This window comes from Dendrobates tinctorius, unplaced genomic scaffold (genome assembly GCF_039654945.1).
Source record: "Dendrobates tinctorius isolate UK_male_01 unplaced genomic scaffold, ASM3965494v1 ptg000192l, whole genome shotgun sequence".
NCBI lineage: Eukaryota > Metazoa > Chordata > Amphibia > Anura > Dendrobatidae > Dendrobates > Dendrobates tinctorius.
This window is the reverse complement of record NW_027361859.1, coordinates 4,068,361-4,093,448: the sequence shown is the minus strand read 5'-3', so window position 1 is coordinate 4,093,448 and position 25,088 is coordinate 4,068,361. Positions and strand designations below refer to the sequence as shown.

At 46.1% G+C, this 25,088-nt stretch overlaps 1 protein-coding gene across 1 annotated transcript in view; it reads right to left on the bottom strand.

Annotated features, from left to right (window-relative positions):
• Positions 1-25,088, bottom strand: part of LOC141055947 (uncharacterized) — a 161,153-nt gene that overhangs the window by 74,406 nt on the left and 61,659 nt on the right. Inside the window, exon 8 of the mRNA XM_073552644.1 lies at positions 4,612-4,663. Coding sequence (XP_073408745.1) covers positions 4,612-4,663 — 52 coding nt within the window. The remainder of the gene's footprint in view (positions 1-4,611; positions 4,664-25,088) is intronic.

Genomic DNA, 25,088 nt, shown 5'->3' with positions numbered 1-25,088 from the left:
ACAGTTGATTTCTTCACTCCAAGCTGGTTGGCTATTGCAGATTCAGTCTTCCCAGCCTGGTGCAGGGCTACAATTTTGTTTCTGGTGTCCTTTGACAGCTCTTTGGTCTTCACCATAGTGGAGTTTGGAGTCAGACTGTTTGAGGGTGTGCACAGGTGTCTTTTTATACTGATAACAAGTTTAAACAGGTGCCATTACTACAGGTAATGAGTGGAGGAAAGAGGAGACTCTTAAAGAAGAAGTTACAGGTCTGTGAGAGCCAGAAATCTTGTTTGCTTGTTTCTGACCAAATACTTATTTTCCACCATAATATGCAAATAAAATGAAAAAAAAACAGACAATGTGATTTTCTGGATTTTTTTTTCTCAGTTTGTCTCCCATAGTTGAGGTCTACCTATGATGTAAATTACAGACGCCTCTCATCTTTTTAAGTGGTGGAACTTGCACTATTGTTGACTGACTAAATACTTTTTTGCCCCACTGTATATTGATGACAATAATCGCACGCATGATTTAAGCTTATGTGAAGACACATTAGAAGGTAAAATTTGTAGGTTGCATTCTACTGTATATGAACCATGTTTGCTACAAGAGACTGTGAATATTTGTGAGTTCACCATTCTACCAGTATCCTACAAGATGTTGGTGGAGATAGGTTCACAAGAAATTTGTGTAATAACTGATGTCCCTATTGTTCCTGGGATGAAAGTTCCTTATGTGGGGTGTTTACAGAATGTTTCCGCTTTACGGTGGGAGGGCCAAACCTTCCTTCTCACTCATGACCGGGAGGTGCAGAAAACAATGTGGTGGCAACCGACCAAGTTGCAGGTAAACAACTGGGAATTGAATATGACCCGGCTCAGGAATATTATGGAGACATCTGAAGAAGGGAATAGAATAATTCAAATGTTAAATAAAACAATACAATATCATGTTGTTAGTACCACCATAGTGGCAGGGAAAATTGTTAAAATGGGTTCGGCAATTGCTGATGCCACTTCTCATCATTGGTATGATATTTTCATGGGTCATTCTCCTTCGGCTCAAAGGATGTTAAATTGGATCATTCACCCAGTGTTGGTGCTTGTCCTTGTAGTAATACTTCTATCTATATGGAATTGCTACATGGCATACAAAATCTTCTGTAGGCGACCAAAAGTGCTGATGGTAACCTATAGAAGTGGAAAATAATTCCCGTGATCAAGGACCGATTGTGATACATATGTGATATGTATGGTGTGTGTATGAAGAAGATAGGTGCTCATATGATCATGGGTCTTATTATTCCTTTTTGCAGTAATTCAGCACAAGTTTAGAAGAACTGAACTTGACCGATACATGACCTGTTAAGAGATATGATGAGAACACGGTAGGTTGAGTGATAAACAACCGCAATGCGCCTGCGTAACACGAGCTGGCCACGAGCTCAAGGATTAACCACGCAGGCGCCAAGCGTGAACATGTTATATAAGCATTGCTTGCAGAAAGTGTACTGCGCATGGTTGAACTGATATCTGATTATAAACAATATAAAACAAAGGGGACTTTCACTGGTGGGGGGGACGTTTCCAGAAGGCTTTATGGATGCATAACTTCTGTGATGTTGTGTTAACTGGATGTTTCCTTCTTACCCGTCGAGCCCCCCCCCGAGGGAGAAGTGATGCTACAATATCCGGTAAACGTATTGATGCTTACTTTTCTCTATTTTATAGATGATGATGATGATCAATGTAATGTTAGACTAGTGCTGCTATAATTCATGTGCCTATAACACACATATCAAAGTGTTACCTAAGTCATTCTGTTATCTTATTATTAATAAAATATAAATTGTTCTACCGAAATAAAGACCTAGTAGTCTTTTTGCCTAATTAGTATATTAGTGAGCGATGTAAGTAAGGGGCTTGCCCCTCTCAAAGTGAAAATTCGGTAAGACACTGTCGGACCCCACGCGCATGGTGCCACACCGCAGAGACTGCAGCCGGGATATACTTACCTCGGCGGGTGGCTACTCCTGGAGACGGTCGATCCTCCGGACCTCCGCTCCCTGCTGCTCGCACACTGTCGTGAAGTCCAACGAGGACCACCGTGGCGCTTCCAGGAGTCCAGACCGGTCAAGGTAGGAAACCCCCCGCTACCTCTGCCGATCGGTCCAGTCTGGGATCCAGTGCTCCAATGACATCTGTAGGATCCCGTCCCATCACGAAACCAACTGATGCGTGGGAGAGGTGCCGTCCTTTTTGTATCTGTAGGTTTCCTGTTCCTGAAGGGTGGATCCCCTCTCTCGTGGTGCTGTCATGGGGTCCGAATAAAATACAATTACTGGAGACTTTGTATTCAGTCACTAGTCGCAGAAGTGATGCTGACATGTACGGCAAGTGACTATTTTAGAAGTGTTTATAGAAGTGATTTTCAGTGTTCACCATTGTGACTGTGGTTTGGGATTTCCATGTGATTTTGGCCGATACATCAACTGCAACTTTATAAAAAGTAGAACATTTTTCTGAAATGTGCTCCAGTTCACCCTAGAGTTCACCCTTTATGTATCACAGATAATTTGGTGCAAATTTTGTGCTATTTAGCAAAACTTGACAATTTTTGCCCTCAGAGAATTTTTCTTTTGCACAAAATGAATGAACCACTTGCACGGCTTTGAAGAATTTGGAGCCAAAACCTTCAATGAACGCCACAAGACCAAAAAAGAAAAGTGACTTTAAGAAAAAAAAAAAAAAAAGCTCGATAGCATGTGAGCGCGAGGACCTGCACATGTCACTCGTGCATCCACAAAACTCTGCATATTCAGGCACCCTAGGCAAACTCGAGTAACGAGAATTTGCGCTCATCACTAATTAGTATTTATCAAATGTCAGAATTATATAAGTTACTAAAATAATTACCATCACAAAACCAAAATCTGGAAGCTATAATACCATAAAATTACAAGACATTTTTATTGAAATTCATTTAAAAATTGGTACATCAATTTAGTTAAAAATGGGGACAAGAAATGCAAAAGACCGGTCACTAGAAAAATAACAGAGAACCTGATAGAGCATATAAAAGTCAAATATTAGGCATGTGATCCCGCAACTGAAAAAAATGCATATATAGGGTATATTAACAACTCGTTGATCGGTCCATAAATAAAGTGCTGAGTGCGTGTAGAGCCGAAAGAAACGGCTTCAATGAGACCAAAAATATGAATAGTACTTCATGTATAACATAAAGTGCAAGGTAATGGCGGGATTAGATCACCTATATACAACTCACATTCAGGAAAGGCAGCTAGCTTGCATGTAAGATCTGATATCCTCAAAGGTGAATTACCCAAAATGCAAATAGTAAATACAACTATAAAGTTTTGAAAAGAAAATATCACAAGAGGCAATTGATGAATAATTATAGCAGCTAAGTGAAATACTCTGTACCTCTAGTGAGCCATGGCACCCCGACGCGTGTTTCGCATGTTCTGCTTATTCCAAGGGAGCGTGGCATATTTTACTCATGACATATATCTGAGCTGGTAATGTTTACATGCACTCAGGCACTTTGCTTTGGATTTTTCGGAGGTTATCTATAGGCACATTACTTATGATATATTCAGAGTCATTTTGCACTTTTGCATGTTATGTTAATTATGTCTACAAAAAAAAAATCCTTTTTTTACCTACAAAATCTTCATGCGTGGCACTACCTAGCTTTATTATTACTTGTATGGTAATGTATATTATTAGGGACCAATTTTGATCTGTTTTGACAAGAGACATCATCATTAATGAATTTTTATAACCCTGTAGGACTCTTGTGATATAACTAAAATATATATTTTAAACTATACATTCTTGCGCCTGTCCATTTTAGTGGGAGGCTTGTTTTCAACCTCTGCTGCCGGTGTCTAGTATTGGCTGCGGTCCTGACTCAGAGAGTTATTACTGTGCTGTCTGTGGTGTTACATAGGACTGCAGGTGACATTACTACATTATCTGTACTCTCAGACTTACCATCATGTTATCTGTAGTGTTACATAGGGCTGCAGGTGACATCTACTACATTATCTGTGGTGTTACATAGGACTGCAGGTGACATCTACTACATTATCTGTGGTGTTACATAGGGCTTCAGGTGACATCTACTACATTATCTGTGGTATTACATAGGACTGCAGGTGACATTGCCACATTACCTGTCCTCAGGGTGTCACCGCTTTTATCTGTGAGGAGGCTTTTTATTCTCTGGTAGAGCGGCATAATCTACGTCTCGCGGCCGCTGATCTTTTTTGACCCTAACAACACCCCAGTCACCATAACCCCCAAAATGCAAAAAAAAGTGATCAAAGACGGAAATAAAAACTAGAAATAAAGCCGCAAACAGAAAAACCTTGTGGGAAAATAATATCTCCCAGACCCCCAGGACTGCAGAGTCCGAGCTCAGGGTCTCCGGGTCACAGGTCAGACCCCAGCAACCGGGGGAGAACGTGTGTATTCAGGGGGGAAACATGGAGAACGGAACAGCACAGAGATGGTAAAGAGCATTTATTATATGGGGAGGAAAAATGGCCGAGTGTGACCAGCGGCTAATCCTGAGAGAGAATAACGGGGCTCCAGCACCTACCTCCACCTGCAGAGCCGCACTCCACATATATGGCTGCTCTGTGCGCACAGGACCTGGGATGAGGTCACAGGCGGGGAGGAGTCAGGGGTCACATGATCAGGGGCCTCAGTGTATGCAGGACTCTGCTGTGCTGGTTGTCATGGTGCTGGATGAGGGGAAGTTTCTGTGTGGGGTCAGGAGGGGTTTACAGGGGGGATGTAGCGGAGTCGCGTGTGTACGAGGTGTACGGAGCAGAGCCGTGTGTGTACGAGGTGTACGGAGAGGAGCCGCGTGTGTGCGAGGTGTACGGAGCGGAGCCACGTGTGTACGAGGTGTACGGAGCGGAGCCGTGTGCACCAGGTGTATGGAGCAGAGCCACGTGTGTACGGGAGCGGAGCCATGTGTGTACGAGGAGTATGCAGCGGAGACGTGTGGGTACGAGGAGTACGGAGCGGAGCCATGTGTGTACGAGGTGTACGGAGCAGTTCCGGGTGTGTACGAGGTGTACGGAGCGGAGACGTGTGGGTACGAGGAGTACGGAGCGGAGACATGTGGGTACGAGGTGTACGGAGCAGTGTGTGTACAAGGTTTACGGAGTGGAGCATACATAGCGGAACCGTGTGTTTATGAGGTGTGCGTGGGTGTGCAAGGTGTATGGTGGGGAGCATTCATACCTCCCAACCATCCTGGATCCAGCGGGACAGTCTCAATTTTGAGAGTCTGCTCTACTGTCCCGGCCAGGAGCTTACTTTTCCCGCGGACACAGGAGTACACAGCGGAGCCCTGAGGAACACTTTGAAACTCGCACGTGACGTTCCACCGGAAGTGATGTACTGGAAGCTGACCAGAAATTACTTAATTTCGGGAGGAGATTGTGACGGAACCATGGAGACACTTCAGGTAATGCTTCAGATCCATCACCATGTCCTCCTCCGACAGTACGGACAGCAGGATCACCTTGGAATAGGGGATGCTGGCCATATGAGCGGGTCATGATATGTCCTGCATCGGGAGGCTCAGGTGGGCACTACAATAGGAGCCAGGCTGCTATAGTATCTTTATAGAATCTTTCTTTCTCTCTGTTCTTTCTTTCTCTTCTTTCTCTCTGTCTCTGTTTTCTTTTTTCGTTCTCTGTTCTTTCTTTTCCTTAGTACCAGTCAGTGTGCCCACAGTACCAGCCACTGTGCCCATAATGCCAGCCACTGTGCCCTCAGTACAAGTCAGTGTGATCGGCAGTGCTAAATGTGTGCGGTTGGGCGTGGACATGGGTGTGACTAGTTGTGAAATGGGTATGATTGGGGCATGCCTAAAATTTGCCACGACGCACGCAGCCTTTATCCCTCTTTCCCTTCTTCAAAGGTTGGGAGGTATGGTTTATGTGTGGGGTCAGGAGGGGTTTACAGGGAGGATGAAGAACCATGTGTGTATGAGCTGTACAGAGTGGAGCCATGTGTGTACGGGGTGTATGGTGCAGAGGCGCATGTGTACGAGGTGATGTACGGAGCAGAGCCGCGTGTGTACGGGGCGTACAGTGCAGAGCCATGCGTGTTCGGGGTGTATGGAGCGGAGCCGTGTGTGTATGAGGTGTATCTAGGTTTTCTGACACACAGGGCAAGAAATCACTTTGGTGCCCCCCCTCCAGCACATATGCGATTTGCACACTTAGGCTATGTTCACACATAGCGGAACTCTCGCGGAAGTTACCGCGAGAATTCCGGAATTCCATTCCGCGGGAAAATCGCATTTTAAATTCCCGTAAAGCGTAATTAGCTTGCAGAATGCTAGCGTTTTCCCAAGTGATCTGTAGCATCGCTTGGAGAACTGATTGACAGGTTGGTCACACTCGTCAAACACAGTGTTTGACGAGTATGATCAACTTTTTACTACTGATGCTGCCTATGCGGTATCAGTAGTAAAAGATAGGATGTAAAAAATAATTAAAAAAATAAAAAATATTGTTATTCTCACCTTCCGGCATCCTGCACAGCCTTCCCGCCTCTCTCCACGCTCCCGGCATCTTCCGGTCCCAGTAATCCTTTGCGCGAATGACAGCGAGATGTTGCGCTCCGGCGACGTCATCGCGAATGACCGCGAGATGTCGTGCTCCCGCGAGATCGCGACATCATCGCGGTCATTCTCGCAAAGGATTACTGGGAACGGAAGATGCCGGGAGCGTGGAGAGAGGCGGGAAGGCTGTGCAGGATGTCGGAAGGTGAGAATAACAATATTTTTTATTTTAAAATTCTATTTTTTACAGGGATATGGTACTCAGAGCCCGGAGGACAGTCTCCTCTCCTCTGGACCGTGGGTACCATCCGCAAATGTTCTACTAACTTTTTGCATGGTGGGCACAACCACATGCAGAAAATAAGCAGAACAATGCATTCCTATGGGTGAGGGATCGCCGGGATTCCGCTAAATTAATGAACATGCTGCGTTTTTTACCGCGAAGCGATTCCGCCGCGGAAAAAACCACAGCATTAGCACAGCATTGCAGAATCCCATAGGAATGCATAGGATGCTTATTTTTCACAGCAAAATCGCGCGTTTAAAACCGCTGCAAAAAAAAGCGACGTGTGAACGCAGCCTTAGTCACATGCCGACAAGCTCCTCTCCATAATACTCTCAATGTTCAGTGAAAAACTGAGAGAAGCTCGTTGTCACAGAACCATAAGTATGAGAGTCGCATATGAGTGAAGTGTCCATGTGATGACTACTGGAACCTGCTGAGCTGAATCCTGACATTGCAGGCTTCTGAATTCTCGCAGCGCATGCACTACACACTTTTAGGATTCTCCCTTGCCTGGTGGCAAGAGTGGACGGTCATGTCAGCACAAGCATGCGATTTGTATACTTCTGGCCACATTCCGACTAGACGTGTCTGAACTCGCTCAGTTCATTTTCATAGAATGAGGCACACATATCTAGTGAGCACGTGACAGCATGAATGTAAATTGCCGTCAGAGAATCCTGACAGCGTGCAGTGAGCACTGTGAGAATTCAGAAGTCTGCAGTTGCATAGAATGACTGCAGACTCAGCACAAACCTGGACAAACCCTTTAACCCCTTAATGACCACCGATACGCTTTTTAAAGGCTGTAGTTAAGGGTACTTAAACTACAGCGCCGTTAATTAATGGCACTGTGGAAAAATTGTATAGTGCCCCCCAGTCGGATTTTCTCCGGGGTCTCGGCTGCCAGGGGTAGCCGACACCCCAGAGAACATGATTCGGGTCAGTTTTACCGACGCTGCTTTTGCGATCACTGTTATTAACCGTATAACGGCGACAGCAAAAAAAGTCCAATGTGCCGTTTAATTTATCTCTCCTCTGATGTGATCGTACATCAGAGGAGAGAGAAATAGAGTCCCCGATCACCCCCCCCCCGGTGGTCCTCGGCCGCGTGCTTCCCCTCCATGGGCACTGCCATCTTCTTCCGGGAAGAAAATGGCAGGTGCATGCGCAGTGCGTGTGAGATCTGCCGGCCGGCACGATTTCAAAAGTACATTTTGATCACTGTGATAAACCTTATCACAGTGATTAAAATAAAAAAAATAGTAAATAACACCCCCCTTTTTGTCATCCCTTTAGTTAGGGAAATATAATGAAATATAAAATATATATTTATTTTCATTTTTCCATTAGGGTTAGGGTTGGAATTAGGGTTAGGGTTGGAATTAGGGTTAGAATTAGGATTAGGGTTGGAATTAGGGTTAGAGTTGGGATCAGGGATGGGGTGTATTGGGGTTAGGTTTGTGGTTAGGATTGGGGTTAGGGTTGTGGTTAGAGGTGTGTTGGGGTTACGGTTGTGGTTAGGGTTGGGATTAGGGTTATGGGTGTGTTGGGGTTAGGGTTGAGTTAGAATTGAGGGGTTTCCACTATTTAGGCACATCAGGGGGTCTGCAAACGCGACATGGCGCCACCATTGATTCCAGACAATTTTGAGTTCAAAAAGTCAAACGGTGCTCCCTCCCTTCCAAGCCCTGTGTGCCCAAACAATGGTTTACCCCCACATATGGGGCATCAGCGTACTCAGGACAAATTGCACACCAACATTGGGGGTCTAATTTTTCCTGTTACCCTTGGGAAAATAAAAATTGGTGGCTAAAATATTTTTTAGGAAAAAAGATTTTTTATTTTCATGGCTCTGCGTTATAAACTTCTGTGAAGCACTTAGGGGTTCAAAGTGCTCACCACACATCTAGATAAGTTTCTTAGGGGGGTCTACTTTCCAAAATGGTGTCACTTTTTGGGGGGTTTCCACTGTTTAGGCACATCAGGGGCTCTGCAAGCGCAACATGACGTCCACAGACCATTCCATCAAAGTTTGCATTTCCGATCGCTACTCATACTGTGCCTGCATACATTCCCCCATTCTTTTGCCGTACTGTCTGCACCCATCCCCCCCACTCACCATACTGTGTCTGCACCCATCCCCATACTGTTTCCTCATACATGCCCTGCATCTCCACCTTTGCTCCTTTCCCCGATCTCACTCTACCTCTCCACCAGACCTATCCATCAATGTCAATGGCTGCTTACTTTCCTCAGTCCCACATGCTTGGTGCCTCGGAGTGATCCTCGACTCTGCCCTCTCTTTCAAGCCACATATCCAAGCCCTTGCCTCCTCCTGTTTCAAACTCAAAAAAATTTCCCATAACATGAAACCACAAAAATACAAGTGCATGCCCTTATCTCCCACCTCGATTACTGCAACCTCCTACCCTCCTAAAACATCTCTGTGCTCCAGGAAACATCAGCAATATGAAAGTTGTCATATTAAAAGGCAACTTCAAATCACGAAACACCAAAAGGGCCTGAGAGCAAAAAGTTATTACAGTTTGTGCATATCCTCCACACAGGACTAAATTTGTCACAAGGATTTATGACTTACTACAAAATCTGAGGAATCTGCTCCAGAGACAGTGAGGGCATCAAGTCTCTGGTCTCTGATCTTACATGGATATTGGGACAATAAAACTTTCACAACACTAATCTAAGCTAATTAAGGAATCACAAGCTCAGTTTGTTTTTTTTATCCAATCATTATGTCATGTCTCTGCTCATGTGTGTGTGTGTAAGTCTTCCAGGACCTGAAGAAGCAAAACAGCCCCAGATCATCACACTACCACCACATTTTACTGTTGGTATGATGTTCATTTTCTGAAATGCTGTTCTACTTCTATGTCAGATATAATGGGACATACACTTTCCAGAAAGTTAAACTTTTGTCTTGTCAGACCAGAGTATTCTCCCAAACGTTTTGGGGATCATCAAGATGTTTTCTGGCAAAACTGAGTTGAGCCTTTATGTTCTTATCGCTCAGCAATGGTTTTCACCTTGGAACTCTACCGTGCTGGCCATTTTTGCCCAGTCTCTTTCTTATGGTAGAGTCAGTAACACTGGCCTTCACTGAGGCATGCGAGGCCTGCGGTTCTTTGAATGTTGTTGTGAGGTCTTTTATGACCTCTTGGTTGCTGCTCTCCTGGGTTAAGTTTGGTTATCCGGCCACTCCTGGGAAGGTTCACCAATGTTCAAACTTATCGCCATTTGTGGATAATGGCTCTCACTTTGGTTTGCTAGAGTTCCAAAGCTTTAGAAATGGCTTTAAAGCCTTTACCAGACTGATAGATCTCAGTTACTTTGTTTCACATTTGTTACAGAATTTATTTAGATCGTGGCATGATTTCTAGCTTCTGAGGAACTTTTGGTCTACTTCACTTTGTCAGGCAGATCCTATTTAAGTAATTTCTTGATTGAGAACAGGTGTGGCAGTAATCAGGCCTGCATGTGGCTAGGGCATTTAAACTCGTGATAAACCAAAGTTAATTTATGTTTTAAGGAAGGGGGGCAATCACTTTTTTCACACAGGGCCATATATGTTTGCATTTTGTTTTTACTTGTGTCATCTCTGTCAAATATTTAAATTTGTTTGGTGATCTCAAACATTTAAATGTGACAAACATGTGAGAGCAGGATTTATATTTGATCTATTCCTGACTTCATTTTAGTTTCTTTCTAAATTTATTTTTTTCCTTCCAAGATGGAGTCCATGATCAGATAAGGGGGAGCAGGAATGTCTTTGTGTAATGGACTTAGAAAAACCATAGGAAACTGACAGAAACTTAAACTTAGAGGCTAGGACAACTCCTAGACCACAGGCTGGGTGTTAACAGTAAAGACAAAACAGACCACATAAACTAAATTATTTCAAAGACTAATATAATAAATATAAATAGATATTTTATTAGGGACACCAAACATAACACATTAAAAACCACAATACAAGACAAAATGTAAAAAAAAAGCAAAGGGGGCGGGTCAGTACACACAGTCAATTGAAAACATGATAGCAAAATCTATAGCATGATTTGTATAAGAATATATATGACCTCCATTGATTTGTGGGTGTAAAAATCACTCCCTGACAAAGCAGTTTGTGAAACGCGCGTTGGAGTGCTAGGCGGCGGTGACGGCACGCACAATATGAATCCTGGTTAATCCTTGAAATATTTATTTCTCTCCATTTAAGTTTATGTAATTACTAACTTATCAAGAGCACTTTATTGGGAAATAATCTATCTATATGCACAGCACTTTATCTTAGATACAGTTGTGGCCAAAAGTATTGACATCCCTGCAATTTTGTCAGATAATACTCAGTTTCTTCCTGAAAATGATTGCAAACACAAATTCTTTGGTATTATTATCTTCATTTAATTTGTCTTAAATGAAAAAAAAAAAAAAAGAATTGTCCTAAAGCCAAATTGGATATAATTCCACACCAAACATAAAAAGAGGGTGGACAAGACAAAAGTATTGGCACTGTTCGAAAAATCATGTGATGCTTCTCTAATTTGTGTAATTAACAGCACCTGTAACTTACCTGTGGCACCTAACAGGTGTTGGCAATAACTAAATCACACTTGCAGCCAGTTGACATGGATTAAAGTTGACTCAACCTCTGTCCTGTGTCCTTGTGTGTACCACATTGAGCATGGAGAAAAGAAAGAAGACCAAAGAACTGTCTGAAGACTTGAGAAACCAAATTGTGAGGAAGCATGAGCAATCTCAAGGCTACAAGTCCATCTCCAAAGACCTGAATGTTCCTGTGTCTACCGTGCGCAGTGTCATCAAGAAGTTTAAAGCCCATGGCACTGTGGCTAACCTCCCTAGATGTGGATGGAAAAGAAAAATTGACAAGAGATTTCAACGCAAGATTGTGCGGATGTTGGATAAAGAACCTCGACTAACATCCAAACAAGTTCAAGCTGCCCTGCAGTCCGAGGGTGCAACAGTGTCAACCCGTACAATCCATCGGCGTCTGAATGAAAAGGGACTGCATGGTATGAGACCCAGGAAGACCCCACTTCTTGCCCCGAGACATAAAAAAGCCAGGCTGGAGTTTGCCAAAACTTACCTGAAAAAGCCTAAAATGTTTTGGAAGAATGTTCTCTGGTCAGATGAGACAAAAGTAGAGCTTTTTGGGCAAAGGCATCAACATAGAGTTTACAGGAGAAAAAAAGAGGCATTCAAAGAAAAAAACACAGTCCCTACAGTCAAACATGGCAGAGGTTCCCTGATGTTTTGGGGCTGCTTTGCTGCCTCTGGCACTGGACTGCTTGACCGTGTGCATGGCATTATGAAGTCTGAAGACTACCAACAAATTTTGCAGCATAATGTAGGGCCCAGTGTGAGAAAGCTGGGTCTCCCTCAGAGGTCATGGGTCTTCCAGCAGGACAATGACCCAAAACACACTTCAAAAAGCACTAGAAAATGGTTTGAGAGAAAGCACTGGAGACTTCTAAGGTGGCCAGCAATGAGTCCAGACCTGAATCCCATAGAACACCTGTGGAGAGATCTAAAAATGGCAGTTTGGAGAAGGCACCCTTCTAATATCAGGGACCTGGAGCAGTTTGCCAAAGAAGAATGGTCTAAAATTCCAGCATTGTAAGAAACTCATTGATGGTTACCGGAAGCGGTTAGTCGCAGTTATTTTGGCTAAAGGTTGTGCAACCAAGTATTAGGCTGAGGGTGCCAATACTTTTGTCTGGCCCATTTTTGGAGTTTTGTGTGAAATAATCAATGTTTTGCTTTTTGCTTCATTCTCTTTTGTGTTTTTTCATTTAAGACAAATGAAATGAAAATAATAATACCAAAGAATTTGTGTTTGCAATCATTTTCAGGAAGAAACTGAGTATTTTCTGACAAAATTGCAGGGGTGTCAATACTTTTGGCCACCACTGTATATCTTCCCCTCCTTTACCCCTTTTTTACACCCACAAATCAATGGAGGTAATATATATTCTTATACAAATCATGCTTTAGATTTTGCCATCATGCTTTCAATTGACTGTGTGCTGACCCTCCCCTTTGCTTTTTTAATTTGGCTTGTATTGTGGTTTTAATGTGTTATGTTTGGTGTCCCTAATAAAATATCTATGTATATTTATTATATTAGTCTTTGGAATAATTTGGTTTATGTGGTCTGTTTTTAGCAAACTCTATGCAAGCTTTCATATGTCTTTCACTGAGGAGAGGAGTTTGCCGGGCCACTCTGCCATAAAGGCCTGACTGGTGGAAGGCTGCAGTCGTTATTATACAGGTTGTCATGACACAGCTGTCGGGTGACCCGCGACCAGGGGCTCCTTTCCTGTTCCTAACACTAGGGGACACCCTAGCTTACCCTGCTCCCCAGGATACTTCAGATGGAAAAAATGCCAGGGCCTCTGCCCCTGCCTTATCTCCTAAGTTAGCCTTCCATCTGTTCTCTCCCCCCACCCAGGGAAGAGGGAGCGCTTGTTAGGCGTCAGGTTTCTGCGTCTGCTCTGCAGGAATCCAGAGCCTCACATTCTGCGGTCTCCTGCTGTCTTTCTACTGCAAAGGAGATTGCTTTGCAGCAGACCGCTCCAGAGACTAAGTCCCTCTGTGCTCCTACTGGGCATGCTCAAGAGACGATCTCCCATTGGAGATCGGGATTCATGTGCCCAGGTCCTGTTCCAGATCTCATTGGTCCATCTCGGAGATCTGGAAGGTCCCGCACGGCTATAAAAAGCGCGCATGGCCGTTTCGCCATGCGCTAGTATAGACAATACTTGCTATGTGTGAATGGTGACGGATGCATGATTCTGGTGACTGAATCATTTGAAACCCCTTCCCTTAATACGCATGTGGATAGGGAATTAGTTTTGCAGTCAGCGCCAGTCAGTGGCAAGCCTTTAGCCATTGTGCTCACCGCACCGCTACGCTAGCATCCGACATCGCGCTTGCTTTCTGCTTTGTCGTCGAGCGGCAGTGTCCTACGCCGTGCTGCAGTTGCAGCCCTCCTTGGCGTCCGCAGAAGCGACACCGCACACACGGTAGGTCTAGAGGGACGCAGCTCCTCTGTCTCGGGTCCTGCTCCTGTGACCAGATACCGTGTGTGCATCTACCTGAAGCATGTGTCACAAAAAGGTTCAGCGTTTTGTATGTTTTTTGTTGCGGCACCTCTGTGTGTGAACAGAGGCCGCTCTGCGCACTCTGGGTGAAGTTTAACCCGTGTGCATCATACCGCCATATTGCGTGTCTGCCACCACTTAGCAGCAGTTACACCACCTACTGCACGGTGGACCCCGAGCGGCGAACGCACTTTATTATTATTTTATTTAGTGCGTTCCGCCGTTCCTAACAGCGCTACTGTGCACGGCAATACGCCAACCCAACAAACAGGGCAACAAAGACAAGGGTTAACAGAAAACTCCAGACATACAAAATATTCACTCACATGTAACAGATTTATCCACCGGGGTGTACAGGAAGGGGAAAAAAACAAAATAGAGAAGGATAAGGAATTACCACGGGTACAAACCAAGCAACAGTCACTAAGGAGAAGGAGGTAAAAGTGGCTGGGACCCTAGGAGGTAGCGACCATGCTATTTTAGAATTTTGGATAACTAGAGGAGGAAGACCTGTGAAGACTCAGACATCAAGGTTAGATTTCAGAAAGGCAGATTTTAAGGGACTAAGAAAGAGAATTGGAGGGATCCAATGGCTGGATATCCTTAAAGACAAAAATGTATAGGAAGAATGGGAAATCTTGAAAAATAAAATTCTCAAAGCACAATTGTGAACAATTCCGAAAAGAGGGAAGAATAGTAAGCATTTAAGGAAACCAGGATGGATGAACACAGAACTTAAGCACATGCTAAAAAGGAAGAAACAAATGTTTATAAAATGGAAAGAGGGAGGCATATCTAAAGAAGAATATAATGCTGTCTGCAGAACCTGCAGGGCACAAATCAGATTTTCTAAAGCTGACAATGAATTGAGGCTTGCAAGAGACATCAAAAGCAATAATAAAGGATTTTGGGGATATGTCAAAAGTAAAAGAAAAGTCAAAGATACTATAGGATTTTTACAGGATGAAAATGATGAAATGGTAAGCCAGGATGTTGAGAAGGCCGAACTTTTAAATTCCTATTTTGTATCTGTTTTCTCTCAGAAAGGAAATGTAACATCAACTGTTCTTCACTGTCCTATTAAGGGAATAGAAGAATCCAGGCTATCTATAAACAGAAAGATAGTGAGGAAACACTTAGCTAACCTAAATGAATTCAAGTCTCCAGGTCCAGATGAATTACACCCCAGAGTGCTGAAGGAGATAGCAGAAGAAATTTTTGAACCCCTCTCCATAATCTTTGAAAATTCTTGGAGAACACGAGAAGTCCCAGAAGACTGGAGAAGAGCAAATGTTGTTCCTATCTTCAAAAACAGGAAGAAGGTGGACCCAGGCAACTATAGGCCGGTAAGTCTGACTTCTATACCAGGAAAGATCTTTGAACAAATTATTAAACAACATGTATGTAAGTACCTAGATAAGAATGAAGTGATTAAACAGAGTCAGCATGGGTTTGTAACTAATAAGTCATGTCAGACTAACTTAATTTCCTTCTATGACAGAATCACTGATTGGGTGGATCAGGGAAATGCTGTAGATATAGTATATCTTGACTTCAGCAAAGCATTTGACAAAGTATCTCACACAATCCTTATTGAAAAAAATGACTAAGTATGGAATGGACAAGGCAACTGTTAGGTGGATTCATAACTGGCTTAGTGATCGAACCCAAAGAGTGGTCGTAAATAGCTGCACATCCAGTTGTAAGAATGCCTCAAGTGTGGTACCACAGGGCTCTGTCCTGGGCCCTGTATTGTTCAACATCTTTATCAACGATTTAGATGAAGGAATTGAGGGTAAACTGATTAAATTTGCTGATGACACAAAGCTAGGAGGGATAGCTAATACTACAGAAGAGAGAGAGAGGATTCAAAAAGATATAAATAAACTGGAGCAGTGGGCAGCAACTAACAGAATGTTTTTTAACAGGGAAAAATGCAAAGTACTACATCTGGGCAATGAAAAAAGCATATACAGAATGGGACAAATAGGGCTAAGCAACAGCACATGTGAAAAAGACTTGGGTATACTAATAGATCACAGACTGAATATGAGTCAACAGTGTGATGCAGCAGCAAAAAAGGTAAATGCAATTCTAGGATGTATTAACAGAAGCATACAGTCTAGATGTCACGTGCCCCGCCCTGAGTGACTCGGCCAGCAGGCCGGTAACTGATACAACAGGACATGGCACGTGTAATTGTCCTATGTGACGCGGCCCGCAGGCCGGTAACTAATACAATAAGACAAGGGAATAGTGGAAACCTGGGTAACAATAACAATGGTGGCCCTGTGATAGGGAACAGGGGACGTGGAGACCTCCTGCACTCCGCTGAGTCAATGTCTCTACACTCCTAACATTCCCTAGGCCGGTTCCGCACCGGGCGTCGCTCAGGATACCTTTAAACCCTAGCTCACCCTGCACCTAAACCCTCACTAGGGAAATGGTCGGTGCGGAAACTAATCCCACCACTGCACTAAACACACATAAGGAAAAGTGACAAAACAGGGGAAACACCACTTAACTTTGCTCTATTGCTTACGCTCCTAGCAACAGAGCCCACCACCTGTGTGCATCTTTTCCTTCGACCGGATCCAACACCATAGTGCAGCCTTGGAGTAACCAGAGTCCATCACCTCCATGCAGCTGTCCAGAGACAGAGTCCAGCAAATGAGTCCAGCTTTTCTGCCAATGAGTCCAGCATTTTGAGTCCAGCTTTCCAGCAACCAAATCCAGCATCATGAGTGGAGCTCTACACCATAGCTGCCACTCCACAAAGCAATGCAGGCACTCCTTGCGGACACCATAGCTGCAACTCCACCAATCCATGCCAGCCCTCCTTGCAGACACCATAGCTGCCACTCCAGGACTCTCTCTGAGCTGCCCGGGCCTCTCCTTCAGCTCCATCCTTCACCCAGGCTTGCTTGTAAGTGAGGAACTATCACCAACAGTGATTAATACACCTGATACTCTTTTATAGAGCAATCACACCTGTTACATAATCATGAGCACAAACTAAGGTAACCAGAGTGCAATGACCCTAATGGCCACCAGGGGGACAAATAACTGAAATCACCACAGTGCAACGACCCTAATGGCCACCGGGGGAAAACCACCTTTGGCACACAGCCAAAGGAAAAAAAAAAGGTTACTTTGTGCATTTAATCTGTCAAATCCAACCTGGATCATGACACTAGAACGCGTGAAGTCATTATTGCCCTCTACTCCCCTTTGGTCAGACCTCATCTGGAATACTATGTCCAGTTTTTGACGCCACATTTTAAAAAAGACATCAACAAACTGGAGCAAGTTCAGAAAAGAGCGACCAGAATGGTGACTGGTCTGCAAACCTTGTCTTATGAGGAAAGGTTGCAGGATTTGGGAATGTTTAGCTTGCAAAAGAGAAGACTGAGAGGAGACTTAATAGCTGTCTACAAATATCTCAAGGGCTGTCACATTGTAGAAGGATCATCTTTATTCTCATTTGCACAAAGAAAGACTAGAAGCAATGGGTTGAAACTGAATGGGAAGAGACACAGATTAGATATTAGAAAAAACTTTTTGACGGTTAGAGTGATCAATGAGTGGAACAGACTGCCACGAGAGGCGGTGAGTTCTCCTTCAATAGAAGTCTTCAAACAGAGGCTGGACAGACATCTGTCAGGGATAATTTAGAGAATCCTGCTTTGATCAGGGGGTTGGACCAGATGGCCCAGGAGGTCCCTTCCAACTCTACGATTCTATGATTCTCCAGCTCTTCTCATACCAACTCTTTTCCCTCCGTTAGCCTATCCATGCAGCAATAAAGCTAGCTCTGATGAGGATTAGTAGAAGAGCCCAGATTATAAAGGGAAAGGTAGTGGCTGAGCACAGCTGAGCACAGGAATTTCCAACATGGCCGATAAACCCCTGTTCTGGCAGAAGTAAACACATTTAATATGATGGAGAAGTGTGTCTTCTCAGCGCTGGAGTAGGAGCAATCAGAAGCTGTTGTCTTCAGGCTCCACACTGTCGTGGTAACCCCATGACACAGGTTGAGCGGACAGCTGATTTCTGGTAGAGTATGGCTTCAGGGTACGGTTTTCAGAACAAAAACATGGATTTTTGTGATAAACTCACCGTAAAATCCTTTTCTCCGAGATGCTCATTTGGGGACACAGGTACTGTGGGTGTATGCTACTGCCGCCTGGAGGCTGACACCAAGTTAAAAAAAAAGAGGTTAGCTCCTCCGCCGACGTATACACCCTCGCCCTGATTGCGAGCGGAAATTAGTTTAGTACAAAAGCAGTAGGAGAACAACAAAATCAGCCTTAATGCAGGTAACATGTCCAGAAAAACACCACCCTAATATCAAACGAAAATGCATATTAATTAAACAAACTAGAGCCAATTGGCTAAAAGGGTGGGTGCTGTGTCCCCAATGAGCGTCTTGGAGAAAAGGATTTTACGGTGAGTTTATCACAAAAGTTCATGTTTCTCCTTCACCTCATTGGGGGACACAGGTACTGTGGGACGTCCTAAAGCAGTCCCTGGGTGGGAAGTTGACTCACCGATCCAAGCTACATGCACCTCCTGTCTAAAGGTGCACCACCGCTGCTTGGAGAATTCTTCTACCCAGGCTCACATCCACTGAAGCCTGAGTATGGATATTGTAATGTTTGGCAAATGTGTGCAGGCTGGACCAGGTCGCTGCCTTGCAAACCTGTTCCGTCAAAGCCTGGTGAAGAAGCGCCCAAGAGGCGCCCACTGCCCGAGTAGAGTGCGCTCTGATCCCTGCTGGAACCGGCGCACCTCTGATGCAGTAGGACTCCTGAATAGTCAAACAAATCCATCTGTCTATGGTCGATTTTGAGGCAGCGAGTCCCTTCCTGCACCCCTCGGGGAGCATGAACAGCGTGTCTGTCTGACGAAAGGGTGCCGTCCATGACACGTACCTCCGTAGGGCTCTTACCAGGTCTAACGTGTGAAGAGCCTTTTCCACACGTGTACCGGTGCTGGACAAAAAGAGGGCAAGACAATATCCTCATTAATGTGAAACGAGGAAACGACCTTCGGCAGAAAGGGAGGAGCTGGTCTGAGCACCACCTTATCCTTATGGAAAGTGAGAAACGGGGCTCGGCAGGATAGGGCCGCCAGCTCCAAGACCCGCCTGATAGAAGTTATGGCTACCAGGAATACCACCTTCCAGGAAAGGTACAACAAAGACATCCTGTAGCGGTTCGAATGGGGCTTCCTGCAAAACGCTTAGGACCAGGTTAAGGTCCCAGGCGTCCAGGGGCACTAGATCTGCGTACCACGCTCGACGGGGCCAGTCTGGGGCCAGCAGAATCGCTGGAACCCCTTCTGTTTTGATCTTTTTGATGACTCTCGGAAGTAGTGGCAGCGGGGGAAATAGATATGGGAGGCGAAACTGGTTCCATGGCAGAACCAACGCATCCACAGCGATTGCCTGCGGGTCCCTGGACCGAGCGACAAACATGGGCACCTTGGCGTTCACCCTGGAGGCCATCAGGTCCACATCCGGTGTCCCCCACCATTGGCTAATCTGCTGGAAGATCTCGGGGTGTAGTGGCCACTCCCCAGACGCAAGACCCTGCAAGCTTAGGAAGTCTGCCGCCCAGTTCTCCACGCCCGGGATGTGGACTGCCGATATCACTGAGTGGTTCCTCTCGGCCCAAAGAACGTGCCCCACCTCGTGCATGGTTGCTCTGCTGCGGGTGCCCCCTTGATGATTTATGTAAACCACTGCCGTGGCGTTGTCCGATTGAATCCGGATGGGGTGGCCTGCTAGAAGGTGATGAAAATGTTGCAGAGCCAGCCGGATCGCTCGTATCTCCAACAAGTTGATTGGGAGGCGTGCCTCCTGCGGCAACCACCGTCCTTGGGTCGTGTGGTGGCGAAAAACCGCTCCCCAGCTGAGGAGGCTGGCGTCAGTTGTGACCACCAACCAATGGTCTGGGGGAAAGGGTTATCCACCACTCGAGTGACTGTCTGACCTGAGAGGACAACCGGCACCGGTGATCGAGCGTGAATTGGGTTCTTGTCCCAGGATGACAAGAGGGCATGTTGCAGGAGGCGAAGATGGAACTGGGCGAACGGTATCGCTTCCATTGCTGCCACCATTTTTCCTAGAATCCTCATCCCGAATCGGATGGCATGAGGGACTGGTTGGCGAAGTGTCCGGACTCCCTGCCGGAGAGCTAGGGCCTTGTCCTGAGGGAGAATTACCAACCCTCGGAAGGTGTTGAAGATCATCCCTTAAAAGGAAATCCTCTGAGCTGGAACAAGGGATGATTTCTTCACGTTGACCAACGAAGCATAGAAATCTTTGATGCGGAGGGAAAATGGGGATATGTAGGTAGGCGTCTTGGATATCGATAGAGGCCAAGTATTCTCCCTGCCCCATGGCCGATATGACTGAACGGAGAGACTCCATCCGGAAATGCCTGACCCTGATGAATTTGTTCAGGAGCTTCAGGTCCAAAACAGGTCTGACAGTCCCGTCCCTTTTTGGGGACCGCGAATAGGTTGGAATAGAAGCCATGAGCCTTTTCATGTTCTGGCACGGGAAGAATGACTCTGTTGCACGGGAGCAATTCGATGCCTCCTAGCAAAGCCCTTGCCCGGGTATCCACCTTGGGAAGACGTGAAAGAAAAAACCGTCTTGGGGGGTACTTGTCAAGCTCTATCTTGTACCCTGAAGACACCAGCTCTCTTAACCATGTTTTGTGTGCGACGGTGAGCCAGACGTGGCCAAACCAGAGTAGGCGGCCGCCTACCTTGCTGGTATCGCCTGGCCAATGCCTCGAGTCATTTGGCTGAAGATCTTTGGGACCTGGATCCCCTCAACCTGGGCTGGTGAGTACGCATTCTCTCCAATGGGTTGGCTCTATATGAGACCTGTCGATCTCTATCCTGGTTGGGGCGACCTGAAGCAGCGGAATTGGCCGCTGTAGTCCATCTGGGGTTGCGAAGGCCTGAAACTGATGACGAAACGGCGGTTTGACCTTTTGTTGAGGGAGAAAACCGCTCTTCCCTCAAAGTACATTTTGATCACTGTGATAAACCTTATCACAGTGATCAAAATAAAAAAAATAGTAAATAACACCCCCCCTTTATCACCCCCTTAGTTAGGGAAATATAATGAAATAAAAAAATATATTTATTTTCATTTTTCCATTAAGGTTAGGGTTGGAATTAGGGTTGGAATTAGGGTTAGGGTTGGAATTAGGATAAGGGTTGGGATTAGGGATAGGGGTGTGTTGGGGTTAGGTTTGTGGTTAAGGTTAGGCTTGGGGTTAGGGTTGTGGTTAGGGGTGTTTTGGGGTTAGGGTTGTGGTTAGGGTTGGGATTAGGCGGTTTGACCTTTTGTTGAGGGAGAAAACCGCTCTTCCCTCCTATGGAGTCAGAGATGAGCTGATCTAACTTCTCTCCGAATAGGCGGCAGCACTGATAAGGTAGAGAAGTCAAGAACGTCTTGGAGGTTGAATCGGGCCCGCCATGTCCTTAACCATAGAGCTCTCCTAATGGAAACTGTGTTTGCAGCAGCAAGTGCCGCGCAACTGGCCGCATCCAAAGATGCATTGATTAAGTAGTCCTCAGCCATAGCGATCTGACTCGCGATCTCTGATACTTCTGCATGTAGGTCCCTATCCTGCAAGCCTTTGTTTAATGATTCTGACCAAGAAATCATGGCTGCTGTGAACTCATTTTCTGCTCCTCCTTCGGTTCTCCCTCTGGTGGTGACAGGATGTAGTGAGGTTGGTTTAATTGGTAGTGATCTGCCACCTGATGAGGAGGATAACGATTGGATCTCTGGAGTATCAGACTGGATATAAGACAGTCGACGCCCTATCCTGTTGCTGGTGATTCAGTCTGCTTCTCGGGTCTTGGACTTCAGCTCTGTTCCAGTCTTCTCAAGTAAAGTTTGTTTTTGCTATTGTTCACACTTGCTCTTGTTGGTCAATTCAGTTTTTTGTGGTCAGCCAGCCCCTGCTGGGGTTGTGCTGAATTTCCACTCCTATTTATCTGTATTTGCCTTTTGGTCCCTTATTAGATTGGCCTCTTTTTGCTGTCTCAGAATATTTCAGAGTGCTGATATAGTGGGAGAAGTCTAGTGACTTCAGGGTTAATTTTGCTATCAGAAGTGTTGGACATTATTTTGGTAGGGCTTTTGGCAGATTGCAGACAGTGTCTTTCCTTTCCAGTCCTTTCTAGTTAGTTGGGCCCCATGGTTTGCGCAGCCTATTTTTCTGCCTTTGTTTGTGTTTTCATCTTGTTTCACCGTCAATACATGTGGGGGGCTGTCTTTCCTTTGGGGTCTGCTCTGGGGCAGTTAGTTTTCCTCTTTTCCTGCTTTAGGCTTATGTAGCTCTCTGGTTGTGACGAGGCGTCTAGGATCATCATAGGTACGCTCCACGACTGCTGCTAGTTGTGTGGTAAGATCAGGGATCTGCAATCTGCATAGTTACCAACCCCTCTGGTTTTCTGAGACTTGGCTTGTGTTGTTTTTTCCTCCTCGGTGACCCATTCATAACACATGGCCTTGGCCACCCACGTTGCCACGAACGAGGGAGAGAGTGCTGACCCTGATGCCTCAAATACTGAGTGCACCAAGCTCTCTATGAGATGATCCATGGGACCCTTAATAGAAGAACCACTTGGTACGGATAACAGGGTTTTAGAGGCCAAGCGTGACACGGGTGGATCCACCGTTGGGGATTCCGTCCATTTTTTGCAGAGGTCCGGGGCAAACTGATACCTCACTTCGAGTGCCTTCTGGCCCGAGAAACGTCTGTCCGGCCGTTCCCTGTGTCGTTGCACTATGTCCTCGAACTCTGGGTGAGTGCAAAATACTCTATGCGGCTGCTTAACTCACTTAAATGACACCTTATGGCCCGAAGCCAAGGTGGAATCATCCTCAATCCCCAAAGTCTGGTTGACGGCTTCGATGAGGCTGTCCACTGTTTCAAGACACCCCAGAGTATCTAGGTCAAGGGGCTCGTCCGAGTCGAAATCTGAGCTTTGCTCGCTATCGACCACTGGTGAAGGAGAGCGAGAAGCGGAACTCACGGATGCCGAGGCAGCGGATGGACCGGGAGACGCCGTGTGGGTTCGTTTCCCCCGAGGCAGCCTGGAGTGAGGGCGGCCCCTGCAGGCCGGAGGCTCTTGTGAGGTAAAGGACCCCTCTAAGACAGGCGAGCCACTGTCCCTGACCCTATCTGGGGCGCAAAGGGACTCTTGCTCTCGTAAGCGACGCCATGGACTGCAACAGTGATAGGGCCCACTCCGGGGGACTTGGTACACTGGGCTCGGTCGCAGGGGAGGGCTCCTGGGCGCGTTTGGAATCGCAGGCTTCGTATAATCGCTTGCTCTGCGCCCGCGGAAAAGCGACCGGACAAGAGATGCATGCAACATATAGAAACGTGTGCGTCTTTGCTTTTTTGGACATGCTGTATCTGCCAGGCATCAGCACTGCAGACCGCTGGGGGGGAGCACTCCTCGTTTTCCAGTAGCGTGGCTTCTCGGGTTGGGGGGCAGCACTTACCCCAGTCCTGTGCCCCCACGTGTCCTCGAAGTGCCGGGCGTTGCTCCAGCTCAAAGAAGCGCGCGCCACAGCTGCGGGCGGGCCGTTGGATGAAGAGGTGTCCTGGGGGTGGTCCTACCGGTTTGCGGCCTAGCACTGGTCCGAAGCCGGGTCCTCAATTTCTTCGGTGCCCGCCCAGGCCACGGGGGGGCGGGCCGCCGGAAGTGACGCAAGGAAGGAGGCGGGACTTCTGCCCACAGCCTAGCGCTGACCGAAGCCGCGGGCTAGATTTACATCGCCTGCCCGCGACAGGGGGGTGCGGACCCACCTCCCACGGAGTCGCAGGCTGAGGATACATGGCTGGACGTCAGCTTCCCACCTCAGGTACAGGGGAGGGGGGGCCACATATAGGATGGTGCAGGCACCCTAGCTCCATCTTTCCCTCCAGGGATGAGGAGAGGGACCGTCCGCCACCTAGCAGCACCGCAGACTAGCATTGGTGGGGCAGTGGGGGCCGCATGGACTATGCTTGTGCCTCTGTACAGCCTAGGGTTTCAATACCTTAGGGTGGTCAGGGCTAAGTCCGGCATCATGTCCCAGGAGAGGATACGTGGAGGCGACACTCGCACGTGCTCGCCCGTTGTTGGTTTGGGGAAATCGGACCCTTTCAATAGGGTCCATTTCCCCTGTCTCATCTTCATAGGGAAAAAAAAAATGAGTCTGGAGAAAAACAGACGTGTGCCTCCAACGGACACTAAGCATGAACTGATTTCCGCCCGTAATCGAGGCGAGGGTGTATACGGCGGAGGAGGAGCTATCCTCTTTTTTTCACTTAGTGTCAGCCTCCAGGCGGCAGTAGCATACACCCACAGTACCTGTGTACCCCAATGAGGCGAAGGAGAAAGAACAGAACTGTTAAATGTTATATTTAATCCAAAATGATAGGCAGTGTTTATAAAAAAAATATATAAAAGATTTTACAAAGGGGACAAACAATACAGCATATACAATTACAGAAAATAAAGGTAATAAACAGAAGAAACTTACTAAGCCTCCAATTACTCATGACGCACTAAAGTTCATATTTGTCATCGAGGTAGCATCACGAGGGAACGACTGCTGCAGACTGGTGTACCTCAAATTGAGTGGCCTGCACTTTCTCTCCTGACCTGAATCCCATAGAAAACCTATGGGATCAACTGAGTCACCATGAAGAAGATTGTAACTCTGTAACCCAGAATTGCAATGATGCGAGAGCTGACCTTCAAAAAGAGTGGGATGCCTCAGCAGACAATAACTCAACTTGAGAACAGAATGAGACGTTGTTGTCAAGCTGTAATTGATGCTCAAGGCCACATGACAAGCTATTGAGACACTGACTTTTTTTTTTTTTGGAGAGGGGTGGTATACCAAACACTGTTCTTGGCTTTTGTTTCATTAAATTGGTTTAGAAGAGCAAATCACTATTGCATGTTTCTACTTAAATGCTCTACTTTCAAAATATCACTGTAAGGCTGCTTTTACACTTACCCTGTTT